The following is a 19,520-nucleotide window of genomic DNA, read 5'->3' as shown; positions in this document are numbered from 1 at the left end:
AGCACCATAAGGCAGGTGATAGGTTTTCTAATGGAAATCCCCTTCCATTTCCTACCTCGTGGGTCTTAGATAAAAATGAGACAGCATGGGTACCTTTGCCCACAGAGAGAGAGAGAGGGTGATTTTCCAATGTCAAATTTTTCATCTGGGTGACATTGCTTGCAAATTGTCTTGACATACTAAAATCAATTCCCCATTCATTAGACATCTTCCCCCTAACTTTTATATGGTACTCAAAATTGCGTGCACAATTTAATTGAATAACAAACCAATTAGCATCACTAATTGGGCACTAACAATCAAATACTTAATTAGCACTAATTTAAATTTACACGTGTATCTTTGTAGTTGGTATTCTATAAAGATGAGCATGCAAAATTTATGTGTGGATCCAAAAAGGGAGCATGGCCATGGGAGGGTCATGGGCAGGTTAGGAGTGTTCCTAGAATTGCGTGTAGTATTATAGAATAAGGCAGATCCACGCCTAATTTAAGCACAAGGATTTATACTAGCTGGCGGTAGCTGCCAGGACAATTCATATCCAACATTCTCAAAATCTCAGTGATTCCTCTATTTCCAGACGAGGCATAAACGCCAAGTTAGTAGCTCATGTTGTGCACATGTGGGGCCTATGAAGGTGCACAGCATAGCCAGGGCAGGATTAATTTGTCGAGTGCCCCTTGGCACACACGTACACTGGGCCCCCCTGCCCCGCCTCACCCCACCATGTGCCCAGGCAGAAACAGGAAGCTGCGTCAGAGGGAAGCTTTGGGCAAGCAGCACCACTTGCACAATTACAGTTCCCGTTGCCTTTCTTACCCACGTTGTTTGCTTGTCTTACTTTCCGTGGATTGGGGGGGGCTGCGTTGCTGATCGGGGGGGCCCGCATTGCCGATCGATGCCCATCGCCGTTTGGAAAAAACAATGTTGATGCCCTCCTTCATTGGGCCCCCCTGACCATTTCGGGCCCTAGGCACGTGCCTACTTGGCCTATTGGTTAATCCTGCCCTGAGCGTAGCTTGAGAAAGAGCCCTGCTTCAAAATGGTAAGCCAGGAGCACTGGTAATCAGCGCACCATAGCTTTCACTATTGCACTGAGGCCTCAAATTTATATATTTATATTTTATTATTTCCTTTGTTTAAGGGTCGTGGCTCTTTTTGTTTGCAGTTCTACCTACCCTTCTCAGTTTTTATCTGAGGATTTTTGTCTTTTCTATTGTTTTGATATTCCCCTTTGGGTATTTGATATTGTGTGAGCATACATCTAAGGAGCATGATAAAAATGATAAGTAGCAGTAATAGTGGTTTACAAAGTCACCGTTTTGTGAGAGAGATGTTAAAGCATACAAACATTGAAAGAGAGTTTTGAGAAATATTTCCTCCTGCTGCTTTAAGTTATTTAATGCCAGAAACAATAAAGGAAATTCTTGTGAAAAGGGAAGATTCTGAGGCATTTCTTTCTCTTTCCATTTCATCTGTTACAGTGGGCGACATACATTCGAGCAACAGTCCGGAAGGAGAGGGGACTTCCGGTCCTGGTGGAACTACTTCAGTCTGATTCAGACAAGGTGGTGCGAGCTGTGTCAATTGCCCTGAGAAATCTTTCCATGGACAGGCGTAATAAAGATCTTACAGGTAAGTTCACAGATGGTAAACAGCATGTCATTTGGGAGGGGGGCTAGCCACTAATCTGAGTTAAGGGAATAATGTACAATTTTTGACCCTTAATGTGCATTAAATGCCGAAACTATGTGTTCTTTTACTGTAACACACATTAGTGTAAGCCACCCCAGGTGCATAATGATGAGACACAAAGCACCTCATTATTATGCAAATCAAATAATGCAGCTTGTGTTGAATTCTATAAGCTGCATTATTTGTATAAAACTAATACCAGCTCAATTATTTTTCCTGGCCATTAACCCACAGTCCAATACTCCCAGGCTGAAGATGAATAAATATTGACTCTCTTCCTTCTAAGGAAAGACCTCCCCTCAAACTAACCTTCACAAGTGCCTTTCTAAACCCATCCAAGGCTCCTCCCATCCCTCTGAAGACTCCCACAGAGGACCTCCATCCCTCCCCCCATAGGCTCTTCCCCGGTTCTACCTGTAAGAATCTCGGTGTCAGTTCAAAAGCGCGCCGGGACAAAGGCGCGCCCAGACAATTGAGCGCAGCGCGGAGGCGCACGCCGCTCAAAATTACTGTTTTTAGGGCTCCAACGGGGGGGTGTGGGGGGGAACCCCCCACTTTACTTAATAGACATCGCGCCGCGTTGTGGGGGGTTTGGGGGGTTGTAACCCCCCACGTTTTAATGAAAACTTCACTTTTTCCCTGTTTTTAGGGAAAAAGTTAAGTTTACAGTAAAATGTGGAGGGTTACAACCTCCCAAGCCCCCCATAATGCCGGCGCGATGTCTATTAAGTAAAGTGGTGGGGTTCCCCAACAAAACCCCTCGTCAGAGCCCCTAAAAACTGTAATTTTCTTCGGCGCGCGCCTCCATCTTGCGCTCAGTTGTCGGCGTGCGCCTTTGTCTTTCGCGCCGTTGTCTATGAACCAACAATCTCTGGTGGTCTAGTGGAATGGGGTAGAAACAATCTCTAGTCCTTTGCACAATGATTTCTGATCAGAGCAGGCAAATTCAACCTTGTATTCTCGCTGTTGAAAAACCACTGATTACCAGTTTGTTTTCCCATTCAGTTTAAAATTATTTTTGGGGTGTATAAGACCTTACCCTTGGGGAACCTAGCTTATCTGTCTGCTTTGTTAGTATCCTATACCCTTTCTCATGTTCTTCAATCTATGGGCACTCAGCAACTGGTCCTCCCCCCCTTCCCTTCTACTCATTATGAATTCACTTGACAATCTGCATTCATTTTTATGGCCTTCCCAAATTATGGATTGGTCTCCCTTCCACTATTAGAAGGGACTTAACTTTAAGTCTACTTTGAAGATGTAGTATTTTGAGGCTGCCCCCCCCAGCCACCTCTTCCCACTCCTCCCCTCGCCTTCCTTTCCCCCGTACCTCTAGTTGTTCACCATTGCAAGCAACAACTTCAATGCGCTCCTCGCAACCGCGTCATCTCTCCCACTGATGTCACTTCTGGGTGTCGTGCATAGGAAGTGATGTTGGAGGGAGAGCCAACGGGATTACAGGGAGCATGTTGAAATTCTTGTTGCTCGTGGCGGTAAACAACTAGAGGAACGGGGGTAGGGAAGGGGGGTGCACAGCAGGGGGATCGGGAAAGGAGAGGGTGGGGGAGGGGCGCCTTTTACCCTCGCTACACCACTGGCTATATGCAAGAGTTTTTCTTGGAGTGTTTGCCCTCTTTTTTTTACATTAGAATGGAGTTCCTTTCCATCTGATTTACCTTAATTTGTTCTGCTTTGGTACAGTAAGTGATTAAATAAACATAAACATTTCTATCCCTTGCCATGTCAGATTCAAATTGGTGGCTGTGACCCAATGTGATAGTCTGTCCTTATGTGGCACCTTGATCCCTAGCAATGGAACGGCAAGGCTACAGCTAGGTGTTGTGGCTTCCGTTTTGAACCCAAAGCCACAAAGGGTAGGATCAGTGGGAAGTTGCTTCTATCCCATTCCACTGGACCATCAGTGTTTGCTTCAGGTAGGCCTGGGGGAGGGGATTTGATTTGGGTTTAGAAAGGTGATTGCGGGAGGGGGGGGAGGGTCAGTATGGGAGAGAAAGAGAGATAGGAACCGGTTGAATTAGGGCTCCCCAAGAGCACTGGGCTGCATATTAGCAGCCTGATGGTCCTGGAGATGTGAATAAATGCAGCTTGTGAGACTGAAAGCAAGTTACGTTATTCATTTATCTTGGGAGTCATTAGTCTGCAGATTAGTGACTCCCGTGGAAACTATGATATAATATAATGCCATAGTCTACCATCGCTTAGTAACTCCCCACTTAGTATTACAAAGGAAATTTTCAGTCTGGATTTTAACTGTTCCCCGCTTGTACTCAGATATGTTTCTTCCTTCCCCTCCCACCAAAGCATTCAGTGGGATGTTTGAGCCATCTATACTTTCGGTGTGATTTCTTACAAGCACAGAAAGAGCTTAAAACTTTTTTTTTTTTTTTTTTTTAATATAGATTTTCAGTTAAATAAGTTCATATTAGTAACCAGAATTGCTCTAACTTCCTAAAGCTTTCTTTGTATTCTTCTTAATCTTCACAAGCTGAACATAAATTATTACTTTGGTTTTTGGCTTTACTGATTTCAAGTAGAAGGGCACCCAGGCCTGACTCTTCATGACACCAGCTGCACTGATAACCTAGAAAAGGTTTTGGTTTTGAATCTTTCTGCCAAACTCTGGCACTTAGAAGTCTTGAGCTGGATAATGGCTTTATGATGGTGCTTCTCTCTCATGTCTCAGGCAGTTATGCTATGGGTGAGCTGGTGAGAAATCTGCCTGGAGGACAACAAAGGCCAGCTAAGAGCTTGGAAGAAGATACAGTGGTGGCAGTCCTGAACACCATCCATGAAATCATTACTGACAGCTGCGAAAATGCAAGGTCCCTGATCCAGACACCAGGCATTGAGAAACTAGTAACCATCAATACCTCCAGGTAAGAATGTACTACCTAAGAGGGCAAGGAGAAGTGAAATGAGCTCTGTTCACACATGCCATTGTGCTGTGATTTGTAATGCCATCCTGCTTACTGAATTATACATCCATTCCTCTTTTCTCTTATACCTAATTCATGAAATCAACTAACAAAAGATTCAGAACTGCTAAGGAAGAAAGGCATGTTTCATGGAGCAAACCAAGATTCCAGTGAGCCAAACACAAACTGCCAGATAATCAAAGCATTTTAAGCAAGCAGGAGAGGATCTTGCCTGCTTAAATCATGCTCTACTACCCAATTGCTGATATTCAGTGGCACTTAACCAGGCAGAATATTGACACAAAATGACCATTTTTGTGCCGAGCCTCATGAAGGTGTTATGGAGGCTGAGTCAGAGAGGAGCGGGCAGATTGTAGGTGCCGGCAATATTCCCTCCATCCCCCCTTCACCCCACCGAAGCACATGAAGATATTCCAATCCCCCCTCCCTCTCTCCCAACCCCCACCCTAACATGGCAAGAGATTCCTTCCCAGCCCCTGAGCCCATATCCCTCCCCCTACTCAGAATAACAATCCCCTGACCTACCAGAAGTCCCTGGAGGTCCAGTGGAGGCAGGATCAAACACCACTCACTCCTGCCCCTAGCAACTGCCTCTAGAAAACAATTGTCATGACCTCAATCAGCAGCCTTGCAGTACTTGAGGTACATCAGGTACCACAATCCTTGAAGCATCATGATGCTGCTGCTAGAGGTCACAGCAGCCATTTTGGAATGTAGAACAAGTGGGCATCGCTTCTGCTCAGTTTCTCCCCTAGTGTCTAGGGGGAAACTGAGCAGGGGCAATGCCCACTTGTTCTGCATTAGATCATTAGGGACTTCTCCAGGTAGGCCCAGATGTATGTATGTGTGTGGGGGCCTGGGATAGTCTTCCATTTCCTTTCAGTGGTGGTATGTTATCGTGAGGAGAGGGGGTGAGTACCAGGGATGGTATTGGGGGTATTAGAACAGGGGGGGAATGGTGGTTTCCTGACCTGGCATTTTATTTTTTAATACAGGTCCCGGCCAGTATTTAGCTGAGATACATATAAATGTCATGGTCCGATACTGAGTATCCAGGTCTACGTCTGCCAGCAACAGCCAGCGTTTAAAAAAATGCTTACTGCCGCAGGCTGAATATCGGCCACTTAGCACTAGTAAATTTTCAAAGAGGCCAATTTATGAGCATAATTCTCTCAAAGTTAAAGTTAAGGGCATAAATCCTTTGAATAAGAGGCCCAAAGTATATTATGTTTCCTGTTTCCAGACCATAGAATCTATTGATAACTTATTAGGCATGGGTTAATGTCCAGTGGAGGCCTTGTGCTCCCAGACACTAAGGCTTCTCATTTTGTGTTTCATCAATCAGCCAGTCACAGAGAGAAGTGAAAGCTGCATCCCATGTCCTTCAGATGGTCTGGAGGTACAAAGACCTCCGAAGCACACTCCAGAAGGACGGCTGGAACAAGTCTCATTTCCAGGTAGTAATCTTCACTCTTCGGGAAACAGCAATAACCAAGCATGGCTTTCAAAAGGTTTCCTTTGTTTTGATCTTTTGTTGCAACCCTTTTAAACATGGCCTCAGAGCGAGTCCTGCTCTGTAGCTTTAATAACTGTCAAGATGAAAATACATTTTTAGAGGAAGAGAAAGACTGAAGTGTGTTAAAACCAAACTTGAAAAAACAGGACTAGGCCAAAATCTCCTAGCTCTTCTGGCAAAATATTTAGGGCAAAGGAACACTATGGGGCTCATAATCAAAAGTGAAAAACATCCAAAGTCGGCACTTGGATGAACACTGTCAAACTACATCCAAGTGCCGATAATAAAACCGGGTTTTGGACATATTTAAACACGACCTAGGCCTTCACAGTGCTGCTGAAAGACCAGAGCTAAACGGGGCGTTTCAGGAGGAGTGTCGAGGGCGGGAATTGGGTGGGACGTGGGCCGGCTTAGACTTAGTCGGACTGCATGTATAACCGAACATTTTACAACACAGCATAGAAGAAATTTGGATGTTGTGACTTAGACCATTTAAAACATGGTCTAAGTCACAAAAAACAACCTAAAGTAACCAAATAAGCACTGCAAACACATAGTACAGACCCCCACACACTACCTCAGTGATCACCGACCCCCCCCCCCTAAAAATCATAATCACAACTTTTAAATTCTGCCTGCAGAACATCAGCACCTGGCAGCCTGGCATAGGAAAGTCTAGTCGTGCTGCACAGAGGCGTCTTAAGTGGTCTTGGGGGTGGGTTAGGGACCAATGGAGAGGAGGACCCATGCCCATAAGCCACTGTAATGACTGCATTGATGGTGAAACATGTGCACTCCCCTAAAAAAAAAAAAAAACCATACCCTTTTGTATTTCCCTATAAATAGCTCCTGCAGCCATAAAGGCTATTGGGGTGGTAGATAGGTAGATTCTGGAGGTGGTTTGGGGGGCTCACCATTACCTATAAGGGAGCTGTAGTTAGATGATTACGTGGCATCCTTTTTGTGAAGTTCACAGCAGTGCCCTGTAAAGTGGGTGTCCCACTGTTTAGGTGCCTCCCATGTCCAAAAGGTCTGTTTCTAGGCGTTTTAGACTTGGACAAAAAGTTGGACGAAAATTTGGTATAAAGATGAATGATTTAGCGATCTGGACGTTCAGGTGGTTGGACATATAGTTAGACGATTTTCAAAAACAAATATTTTTTGTATGTATTTTTCGAAAATGTGTCCTACGCTGTTTTTTTACTTGGGACGACTTACGACTTAGACGAAAAAGCACTTAGACGTTCCTTTTGATGATGCCCCTCCACGCTGCTAACTCCATGTATTTACTGAGTACACTGTGAGCCATCTTTTATTTAGAGGTAAATATTTAGCCAGTGGTGGTTTGTGGGGTTTTTTGGCCACCAGCATTTTGGCCATGCTGTGTTCAAGCTTTGGCATTGAATATTTGGGTTTGTGCAGCTAGCTATCCCTTATCTGGATAAGTGCAATATTCAGCACTTAGCCGAAGTGAAACCGGATAAAGATAGGACTGAGTTTTACACACTCCAGCTAATCTGGTTAAGCTAGGCAGTTAGGTTCTATCTGTACTTAGAAACATAGAAACATGATGGCAGATAAAGGCCAAATGGCCCATCGAGTCTACCCATCCATAGTAACTATTATCTCTTTCTCTCTCCGAGATCCCACGTGCCTATCCCAGGCCCTTTTGAATTTAGACACAGTCTCTGTCTCCATCACCTCTTATGGGAGACTGTTCCACGCATCTACCACCCTTTCCTTAAAAAAAGTATTTCCTTAGATTACTCCAGAGCCTCTTAGCTTCATCCTATGCCTCTCATTCCAGAGTTTCCTTTCAAATGAAAGAGATTTGCCTATGTGCATTTATGCCACGTAGGTGTTTAAATGTCTCTATCATATCTCCCCTCCAAAGTATACAGATTGAGATCTTTAAGTTTGTCCCCATACGCCTTATGATCAAGACCACACACCATTTTAGTAGCCTTCCTCTGGACCGACTCCATCCTTTTTATATCTTTTTGAAGGTGTGGCCTCCAGAATTGTACACAATATTCTAAATGAGGCCTCGCCAAAGTCTTATACAGGGGCATCAATACCTCCTTTTTACTACTGGCCATACCTCTCCCCATGCAACCTAGCATCTTTCTAGCTTTCGCCGTCACATTAACTGTGTAAGTGCCAGTACCATCCCTCGAACGATCACAAGTTATCCATCTCTGCTTTAGCAGTCAATGCTGATATTCAGTGGCCTTAACCAGTTAAGTGCAGTTGAATATCAGTGGAAAGTTCTGCACAAGTGATTTAACCAGCCAGGAGTCTCTTCTGGCCAGTTAAATCACTTTGAATATTAACCTCTTAATTTCTTATACTGTATACTGCCTGCAAGCCCAAAAGCTGTCAAAGCACTGTACATTCAAGTATGGTAGGGTGTTTTTTTTTGTTTTTTTTACCCTGGAGGGCTCATATTCTGAGTTTATACCTGAGGCAATGGAGGGTTATACAACTTGCCCAAGATCACAAGGAGCTACAGGATGATTTGAACTGGGCTTCCCTAGGTCTCAGGCCTATTGCTCTAATCCAGGGGTAGGGAACTCCGGTCCTCGAGAGCCGTATTCCAGTCAGGTTTTCAGGATTTCCCCAATGAATATGCATTGAAAGCAGTGCATGCAAATAGATCTCATGCATATTCATTGGGAAAATCCTGAAAACCCAACTGGAATACGGCTCTCGAGGACCGGAGTTCCCTACTACCCCTGCTCTAATCATTAGACTGCTCCTCTGCCCTTAACAGGAACAAGTTTATGGTTAGGTCAGGTCTTGAGAGAAAATTTTGTAGATTCCAAGTCTGACTTAATTTGCCATGAAACAGTAGGAAATGGGGCACATTTTACTGATACTGAGCTTACTTCAGACAAAGCAGCCATTTTACTCAATCCCAGGATGGGAGATCTAAGGTCAGTCCTAGATTTCCAACAATCATATCCTGATACAGTTTGAGTCTGGCAGAACTGATTGTAATAGGCATTATCCAGGACTACAAATGCAACATTACTTTGGGACTGACCAAAAAGTCTCCCTTCTAGAAATGAGAAACCTGAGAGCTCTATAAAGAATGTCACACAGGTGGGTGAAAATAATTTCTTCTTGTTTGATGACTTAAAAGTATTTTTTTTTTACTTTGTGTATTACCAGCTTGGGACATTATTATTAACAATAAAGAAGGCTAGCAGAGCTAGAACTGAAGCACACTTCTACATTTGACCTTGTATATGAACAGGTCACTTATAACGAGTCATTTATTTCAGGCGGTGCTGAATAAAAGGGAAAATTAAGATGTTTAAATGTATTGGGCACAATTACATCCTATGCACCTTTTTAAAGTCTTATTTGTGACACATTATTTAAGGGCTCCTCTTACAAAGGTACGTTAGGGCCTTAACGCGCGGAATAGCGCACGCTAAAATGCCGCGCGCTCTAGCCGCTACCGCCTCCTCTTGAGCAGGCGGTAGTTTTTCAGGTAGCGCGCGCTAATCTGGTTCGTGCACTAAAAAACGCTAGCGCACCTTTGTAAAAGGAGCCTTAAGTCTTTTCATTGCTTTGAGATCACCAGAAAGTTTCCTCGAGAAGAGTCAAAATTTCTGTTTCCATAGTACATAATGGGGCCCTTTTGCTAAGTTGTGTTAGGCACTAACATTTGCCCAATGCAGCTAAAAATAGAGTACTGTGGGACATACTCATTGCGCTAAAATATATTTCTAATGTTGTTTTTTTAATAGGAGATGTGTAATAGGCAGAGAGTGGGCATTCCTGTGCTAACCAGTTAGCGTATCTACATTACTGTGATCTACTAGTTAGTACAGGAGTACTGCATGAGCTCTCACCACCTACATAATGGGTGGTAGTAAAGCCCAGAGTAGAGAGTTGCACGGGGACAGACATCCCACCCATCCCACCTGTCCCCGCAAGGAATTACCTCCATCCCCGCCCGTCCCCATAAAAAGCAGCAATTACTTCTGACAGGATCATCAATTCCACAGTTTCTTTTGTGTTTGTGCTGCTGTTTCCTTGTGGAATCTCTTTGGTGGAACCCTTTTTTGTTTTCTGTTCAGGTAATTAACTTATAAGGCTGATGTGTCCATTATATTATATGGACGAACCCTGCGATCCCTGTTCCCATGCAGACCTCTAGCCCAGAGCCTATAAATGATGCCTAAAGTTAGGCACCTAAATTTGTGTGCCTAGCTGATCTAGGCGCCTAACTTAATTATTTACAAGGCCTAATCGGCGCCGATAAGTAAAAATGAGCACCTCATAATTGATGTAAATTGCACTTAATTGGCTGGTAGGCACCTACCAGAAAGTAGGTATGATTAAGGGGCAGATCTTGGGTGTGTTAAATCACGTAAGCACCCGTTTTGGACTTGGATACCTAACTTAGGCGCAATCATTTAGGCCAAAAAAAAACTCTGGCATAAATAGAGAAAGCGCCTAAGGTTAGGACACCTATTGACACCAGGTTCATAGTCAGTGGCGCGCAAGACACCAGCGCGCCGACAAACCAGCGCTGACAATTCAGCGCAAGAAAAAAGCGCGCTGCCGAAAAATTTATTTTTAAAGAGCTCCGACGGAGGGTGTGGGTGCCGTTGGGGGGGGTGTGGGGGTCCAACCCCTCACATTGTAGAGAAAACGGAATGTTTTCCGATTTTTTTCAGGAAAAGTTCCGTTTTCTCTACAATGTGGGGGGTTGCACCCCCCACATCTCCCCCCAACAGCAGTGCGAACACTATGCATTAAAGTGGGGGGGGGTTCCCCCTACACAGCCCCGTCAGAGCTCTTTAAAAATAAGTTTTTTGGTGGCACACTTCTTTCTTGCGCTGAATTGTCAACGCTGGATTGTCGACGCGCTGGTGCCACTTGAGGCACCGCTAGGCATGATTCTATAAAGTGCGCCTAACTTTTATAGAATCACACTAAGCGATGTGCTCTTTGGCACCGAAGTATTAGGTGCTCTTTATAGAATTGAGGCCTGAGTGCTGCTCAATAGCATGAGTTAAGGAAAGCACCAAGGACCTTACTGGAATACATAGATTTGTCTGATTGAGTGATGGCGTGCAAGCAGTTTGGACCCCTGATGCAGGCAATGTGTGCCGAAACACGGTCTGTGTCAGGTCTTTCAATAAAGTGTATTTCATCATTCCCATTTCTGAGGGATTGGTGTGTACTTTGAATCCCTCTTCTGGCTTTTCATTTGCTCATTAATAGCAACATTAGCGCATGGCCATTAATACAAAAAAATAGAAAATCAGCCATTTTAGGGCTTTGTTAAAAAAAAAAAATGTCCTTAGGATGCAAGAAAGGTCCGCATGAGGGCGTGCCAAGTCCACTTTTGCTGCAGCTTTGTAAAAGGGCTCCAAAGTCTTTTGAGCCTTAGCTTAATGTTCATTGTCACGTGGTGGTCTGTTTCACTTCTGCTTCCTAATGCAGTCTGCTATGTCTACTCTTCCAAAGGGCTCAAAAAGCAACGGGAAGCCAGGATTCGATGACAGCACCCTGCCACTAGTGGACAAAAGCCAAGGTCAGCTCCGGGGAATGCCAGGGATATGTTTAAAGAGATCTGTTCTGCAAATGTAATAGAATACTTTTGAAAATAAGGAGCCCCTTATTTCAAAGACACGTGGAGATTTGCCAGGTACTTGTGACCTGGGTGGCCACCGTTGGAAACAGGATACTGGGCTTGATGGACCTTGAGTCTGTCCCGGTAGGGTGACACTATGTCTTATGTTATATTCTTATATGAAGGGAAACTAATTGGTGTTTGCATAAGAGATTATTGGTCCTGGTAAATAAAAAGAAACCGCCTGATTTTTACATGTGACTCTGGTATACAGTAGTCCAGAAGTGTTCCTGGAGCTGAATTGCATTTGGATTAATGTCTTACTTAATGTCACTGCAACTTGTTACTTAGAGAAGCAAGAATGTGTTTTCCTTTAAAATTAAAAACTCTACCTTAAATTGCATGGGTGTGAATGTGGAATAAGTGAGAAAAGGAGGGCTGCAGAACAGGATTGAGATACATTGGCAGTGTGAGTGTGGGAGCCAGTCAGGGAATATCAACGGGCACTGTAGATTAGATCAGTGGTTCCCAACCTTGACCTGGAGGACCACCAGGCCAATCGGGTTTTCAAGCTAGCCTTAATGAATAGGCATGGAGCAGATTTGCATGCCTATCACTTCCATTATATGCAAATCTCTCTCATGCATATTCATTAGGACAGGGTTGGGAACCACTGGATTAGATTGACATACTGTTTAGTGAATCTTCACTGCAATATGCTCTAAAAACTTTCACCTACTGTCACTTTTTCATTAGGAAAAAAAAGGGCAATTGTTGTGTAGCAGAAGTAAACACACAGTTCTGAACTGCAGTAATATTGTGATCAGACAGTACAAAGTTATAGTCGATGTCTTCATTTTGACATTTCAGAACATTTCCTGTCAAAACCCTTCTATGATTCACAAGTTCAGTCGTACAGCGTCATCTTCATTATGAACATAGTACATAGCTTGAATTCTTATGTTTTGTAGGCAACAAAAAGACTGGAAGCCGTGATATGATTCCAATGGATGAACTAGGACCAGGTAACTGCAGTCCTCCACCTCCTCCTACCTATCGGTTACACCACATTGTCACTCGAGCCAAAGTTCACTTTTGTTTGCAGATGTTTTATGTGTGGCTAAAGCTGCCAGTTAAAAAAACATTTTTTTCTTCCAAAAATTGACAGATATTTTTTCCTAAGATCACCAATTTAAACTTCTAGAGTAAGTCAAATTTTTGAATTCTTTTTTTTTTTTTTAACTTGAAATCTTTATTAAAAGTTTTGTGTTATACAAGCAAAAGGTGGATACCAAAGCTCAATCATCCCATAGTATGTAACCAAACAAAAAACACAGCAAAATCAGCAGTCGCCATAAAACAAAAAGAAAACATCATTGACAGACAGATATCCCCTGCAATGAATCGCAAATCCCCCCACCCCTCCCAAACAAATTGAAGTATTCAAAGTGGACAACTCCCTGTTGTTCCTTCAGGCAGTTATCCCCACAACAACAATCCTCCAATTCCCTTAGCCCCAGTAAACTTAAAACCAAAGTATCAATCTTGTCCATAATAACAGTCCAAGTTCGAATAGATGAAAAATATTGCCCATGCCGTTTGGCAATGGAAAGTTCCATGGTACACAGTTGATAAAATTTCAGGGTCATAAGATCTGCTACAGTGACTGTTCCATTCAGATAGAAAAACTTACAATTGATTAGGGGTAGACAATTCTGGTCCTTAAGAGCCCCAGGCAGGCCAGGTTTTCGGGATATCCACAATGAATATGCTTGAGACAGAATGGCATGCACTCCTTCCTTGGTATGCGTATCTATTTCATGAATATTCACTGTGGATATTTTGAAAACCTGACCTGCCTGGGGCTCTCAAGGATCAGAATTGCCTACTCTAGGGTTAGATCACTCAGAATCACAACATTGATAAATCAGAAACTAGGACATTTTGGATCAGTTTGCAGAAGCCTACTGAAAATAACAACTAACAACAGCAAGAAGAAAGTGACCGGAAAGAACAGGGCTGATATTTAGACCGTAGGAGATGGATTGCTGGCTATCTCCCACGGTTGGCGGCAGCAGAACTGGAAATTCAATGCTAGTGCCATAGCCAGTGATCAACATTGAATTTCTGTGTTGGTTTTTTTTTTGACTGACCAAGACATAGCTGGCTAAGCCAATACTCATCGGCTGGCCAACTAAGTTCTAGCGGCCAAAGATAGACCTGTTCACAGCAGAAAAGGGGAAATGGACAGGAGGAAGAGCCACATGCTTGAAGGACAAGACACATCACAATAGACAAAGAAAATATATTTGGAAATGCCAACTTTACTGAGGATCCACCCAATGAAAAGTCTGAAGTCTGAAGTGGATGTCTGACACACACTAGTCAATAGTGTTGAGGCCTCACGTGAGAAGATATTTGGTGACTTTCCTTCAGCTCATTTGGAGCCAAAGTGGCCCCCTTCAATCTATCCCAGTATGGAAATTCTTATGTTCTTAGGACATGCAAATTAAGATTCTCTTCACTTTGCCTTATGGGTCCCACTCAAACCCAGCTAGTATTAGCATATTGCCTTTCCTTGAGGGTTGCAGATCTAGTGGTCCTTCATGACAGAATGTATACCCTATCACAGGGTTTTAACCAAATATATTCAACAGATTGGGCACAGGGGTACAGGTAACAGATGTTGGTGGTCAGCCAGGGCTGGGGTTTGGCATGCCTTAAAGGACATGAAATGTGAGGAGCGAGAGTATTTAGAGCAGAGAAGAGAATAGTGTTAAAGGAGAAGACAGCTTCATTGACAGACTTGTATGACATAGTAGTTGAAGGGATGGATGAGACAGGTGGAGAGGGTTCCAGAGTTAATAGCCTGAAGCTTCCTAAACATATAGGTAGTCATTAGCTGGGATGGGGGGGAGGGTGATGAGTTGTGAACATTAACAGATGATGGTCAGATAGTGGAAGAGTTGAGGTGCAGACATTGGTTGTAGAGCAGTTGAAGGAGAAGACAAGATCAAGGAAATGGACATTCTGGTGTTTAGGAGTGGTGAAGCACAGCTGGAGATTGTATGAGGATGTTAGAGTGAGAAACATGGAAGTGTAGGAGTCAGAGGGGTCATCAGCATTGATGTTGAAATCACCAAGGATGAAAGAAGCAGAGACAAGAGTCAAAGCCAGTAAGGAAGGAAGAGGGACTTATTAAGAGGTCAGTAAATGACTGCTACTTGGAGAGGTAGTTGATCGAATAGATGAAGAGAGTGGACTTCAAAGGAGGGAGAGCAGTGAGATTGAGGTGGAAGAAGGGGTTGAAATCTACAAGATGGCAAGAATAAGAACTTAACACCACCTCCATGACCAACTGGGTGAAGTGTATGTGAAAAAGATAGCCTCCGTGACCCAGGACAGCAGCTGAAGCAAAATCTTCAGGGCAGATCCAGGTCTCAGTGCCAGTAGGTGGAGAGTTTGCGAGATAAAGAGGTCATAGATGAAGGTAAGCTTGTTGAAGACAGAGCGGGCATTCCACAGGGTGCATGAGAAAAGCAGAGACGGGGGGGGGGGTAGAAGAGGAACAGAAATAAGTTTGGTTACATTGTGGAGTGACCTGCATGAGTAGGGTGAGGGCTGACTGGGAGGACCTGGATTGGGATTGATGTCCCCAGCAGAGAGCTTGAGAAGGAGTAAGAGAATATGGAAAAGTGTGAGTGAGGCCCGCACCATGTTCGAGATACATATAGGTAGAGTGGGGATGGCTGAATGAGAGGGAGAAGGTGTTGAAGCTTTAGGGCTGAGAAAAGGTGGAGGACAAAAGGGAGAGTGAGATGCTGAAATCAAAAAGTGACATGATGGTAGTGGGTTAAATGGTTTGGAGTGAAGAGAGAGATTGGGAAAAGTCAGTATTAGGAGGAGGAGTTGGTGCACAGGAGTTATGGGGGGAGGGGAAGGAGTGGATACTAGGCATCTCCTCAGTGGACAATTAAATTTATCCTGGATATGGGAGAGTTTCCTAGGCCTAGTTTGGTGAGACAAGTCAGACTTGTGAGACAATGGTGGTGTGGTCAAAATTGCCTGGGAGCAAGTGTGATAAGATGAAGGTGAGAGGTAGCTTGGTAAAGTAGACTTTCCAGGGAGAGGTCACATGTGAGAGGATTAAAGAATATGTAAAAATAAATCTTCTCATGTCTTTCAAGAAGAGAAGGAATGAAGTCAGTTATAAACTTTAAGCACCTTTTTTTAAATGGTGGAATCAGGGCTGAAAGGAGGGGCACTGGGAGATAATAAGCAGGTCACAGGTATGTGTTGAAGCAAACTTAGAGACAGAGGAAGTCTTGGCAATCAGGCAGAGAGAAATGAGTATATTAATTTAGTGAGGTAAATGATAAGCTTCTCAAGAAGAGAATGAATGAAGTCCATGCTGATTTTATAACCAAAATGCATGTTGCAACTTTCTGCAGTAGCTTATGAGACTGCTGTGGGAGGTCATGGTAGATATTTTGAGATTGGAGCTGACATAGGCAGGGGTAATCCAATGAGATTGGTCCTGCCCCAAAGAGGTCACTAGACCATCAGGCTTTTAAGGTGCCTAAGGGTAGTGTGAGGAGGATGGTTTGGTTGAGAGGAACACAGAGTGTGGTTGGGACAGAATTTAGGTCTCTACTGTGTGGACCAGCACCTTTTGTCCTAAAAAAAAGCATTGGTGCCACTAATTATTGGCTTTGACTGACCAATTAAAAACCAGGCAGTTCTAGGGTAGTCCCGGAGAGAAGTCCGCATATATGTGGGCATGGACAATAATCAGTGCCAGTGCTCACATAGCTAACTGCCAGATAGGACTGAACAAAATGTTTGAGGAGGGTTCAAGAGGAGCATCACTTGACTGAAACCCTGATATTTAGCCTGCTACCCAGTTAACTGACTGATTCCTTTAATCTAATTGCATTCTGGGCATGGCCAGAACATGGATATTCAGTGCTTGTACCTTGATCATTCCCTACACTCCTAAACAAACATTACGCTCTCGGACGCAAATTATTTGGTGCTCCTTGGTCCGAAACAGGCTCTCTATGACTCTACTGCGCTGCCTTCTTTGTTGTACCCAACTATGGAATGACCTCTCTCCACCCATTCGTCTAGAACCCACATATGCCAAATTTAAGACTCTACTAAAAACTTTTCTCTTTTGAAAGACTTTTAACTTATCGGTTGTCTTATAATCCCTATTCTCATTCTCCCTCTTTCTCCCGTCTCTGGTTTTACCTTGTTGGGGGCCTAGGAGAACACACACATAATACGTTTTTACTGATTTTATCTGAAGAAGGAGTTACCTTCAAAAGCTAATCATAAACGACACTAAACACCCCCCCCCCCTCCCATTTTATGGAGCCGCATTCGTGTTTTTTATTGATGGCCATGGTGGTAAAAACTAAACTAAACTAAACCTTAGGTTTGTATACCGCATCATCTTCACGTTCGTAGAGCTCGGCACGGTTTACAGGAGAAGAAATAGGAAGGAACTACAATAAAGGGTTAGAGGTCAGAGTATGAAGAATATTTAGAGGACTTGGAATACTAGAGAAGGAGAGAGGATTACACTTTTGAGAATAGCCAGGTTTTCAGATGTTTGCGGAAAGCTCCGATGCTCATAGAATTACTATGAGCATCAAAACTTTTACCGCCGTGGCCATCGATGCAAAACACTAACACAGCTTCATAAAAGGGGGTTTAAGTTAGTCCAGTAAAAAAAGGTATTATTTTTTCCTTTATATTTTTGTTTTATTTCTACATATTTCTGTTAGTTTGTATGAATGTATGACCTTTCCTATTATTTTCATGAGCTTTCTTTATTTATTTTAAAAATCATTTTTAAATGTACACTATATCGATCCATCTGCTGGAAAATGGCAGTACATCAAGACTAAGAGCTCCTTTTACTAAGCTGCAATAGCGTTTTTAGCGCGCGCAGGATTTTAGCACGCGCTAAACCCGCACGACGCGGCTAGAACTAACGCCAGCCAGCTCAATGCTGGCATTAAGGTCTAGCGCGCGCAGCAATTCAGCGCGTGCTAAAACCGCTATCGCAGCTTAGTAAAAGGAGCCTTAAATAAACCATAATTTAGTCCACAGCGGGCAGTGTTTAAAACAACGCTGAATGCTGCTGGCTGAATTGGCTGGATAATTTATGCTTACCTAAAAGCAGAAGCCCTAAATATATTCAAACTCTGATTATTTTTTATGTACCACTAATAATTTCTTTAATGCACTGGACATTCATAGCACTCTACACAAACACATCGGCAGCAATCCCTTCTTGACAGAGTTTACAAATTATTCAAGACAGACAAATAGGAGAATTAGGGAGTTTCATTTATTATGGGAAACCGGTGAATACAGAGTTAAAATGTAAAAGCAGATTCAAAAAGCAGGCTTTTAACCTGGATTTCAATGGGCCCAAATATGGAACATGACATATCAACTCAGGAAGTCTATTCCAAGCATACAGTGCAGCAAGGTGGAAGGAACAGAGCCGATAAGAGTGACTTACCCTTCTCAGAGAGGGCATAGGGAGAGATAACAGAGGAGAGAGATTGGGGATCTGAATGAATGAACTTCTAAGCTGCTACTCTCTCCCTCATGTTTGTTTTTAGTGGTTGGAATGAGACTGATTAAGTTAATGAATAACTATAGACAGGCCCATTGTTTGCGGCTGATTAATTTTCCATTCTTGTCTTTGAATATCTGCCCTTGCCCTCACTGTAGCTTGTTTTCTTTGCAGATGGATATTCCACCATTGATCACAGGGACAAAGAGCGCAGATATAGGAGCAGTGAAAATGCAGGAGATGCATCAGAAAAAGAACCTTTGAAAGTAGGTGCTGTTTGAGCAGAAGTGCTTGTGAGAGAGAGAGCATGTAATGTTTAGGAATACAGATTTATATTTCATGTAATTCTCTGCTTGTTAAATATATATTTTATGCACTTATTTGAAATAATCAGATTGTCATGGATTCAAGTAGGCTGAGGCAGGATGAGCCAGAGAAACCTTGGCAATGATCTTGTTTTCATGCAGATAGATTTATTTATGTAGCTGTAAGTAGGTGAAATAGTGGCTTCCTTTGGGCACTGCTGAGTCCTCTTGAACTTGCTTCAGTTCTGGGAGTTTTTCCAGTGGCGGGAGTGGGGTGGGAAGAAAGTTTACAGGAGCGGGTGCTCTAAAAACAAAAAAAAAATCCTCCATCAAAAGTGTTCCAAGAAAATAAGAGTATTATTGTGTGAGCTGAATGCAGATAAGAAAAATCCCAAGTCTAGTTTATATTACAGAAATCAGAAAAACGCAATCAATAAAAATGCAGTACTTAGAGCTCCTAAATGGCCTCCATTTATCTCTGAAACTTCTTGAAGAACAACTTTAGATTTCATTTGTATTCTTTTCCAGGCTTTTCCTTGTATATGTACACTAGTTTGCTTCCCTTGTATTCTATATAGATACCCTCCTTTGGATGCCAGTTGCAGTTCTCCCACCAATCACAGTGTCACAACTCTCCAAGATTTGTAACAGAGTAGACACCAAAGACGGAGTGGACAATATTAAAAAGGATCTGCAAAAGTTAGAGGAATGGTCTAATGCTTGGCAACTAAAATTCAATGCAAAGAAATGCAGAGTAATGCATTTGGGAATTTTTTTTTTTTTTAACGTATTTTTATTAGCAGTGAAAGATACACCACCCAGCAGGGTACAAACAGCAAACAACAGTAAAGCAACA

At 43.1% G+C, this 19,520-nt stretch overlaps 1 protein-coding gene across 7 annotated transcripts in view; it reads left to right on the top strand.

Annotated features, from left to right (window-relative positions):
* ARVCF (ARVCF delta catenin family member) overlaps positions 1-19,520 on the top strand; it is a 394,108-nt gene that overhangs the window by 353,797 nt on the left and 20,791 nt on the right. For 5 of the 7 annotated variants that reach the window (XM_033955206.1, XM_033955201.1, XM_033955202.1 and 2 more), the window contains exons 10-15: positions 1,485-1,635; positions 4,400-4,592; positions 5,998-6,109; positions 11,659-11,725; positions 12,736-12,789; positions 18,534-18,625. In XM_033955206.1, the coding sequence (XP_033811097.1) occupies positions 1,485-1,635; positions 4,400-4,592; positions 5,998-6,109; positions 11,659-11,725; positions 12,736-12,789; positions 18,534-18,625 (669 nt within the window). The remainder of the gene's footprint in view (positions 1-1,484; positions 1,636-4,399; positions 4,593-5,997; positions 6,110-11,658; positions 11,726-12,735; positions 12,790-18,533; positions 18,626-19,520) is intronic. The other 2 variants (XM_033955207.1, XM_033955205.1) reach the window with 1 other exon arrangement.

This window comes from Geotrypetes seraphini, chromosome 8 (genome assembly GCF_902459505.1).
Source record: "Geotrypetes seraphini chromosome 8, aGeoSer1.1, whole genome shotgun sequence".
NCBI classification, from domain to species: Eukaryota; Metazoa; Chordata; class Amphibia; order Gymnophiona; family Dermophiidae; genus Geotrypetes; species Geotrypetes seraphini.
Note: the sequence above shows the minus strand (reverse complement) of the source record. Positions and strands in the feature narration are given on the sequence as shown.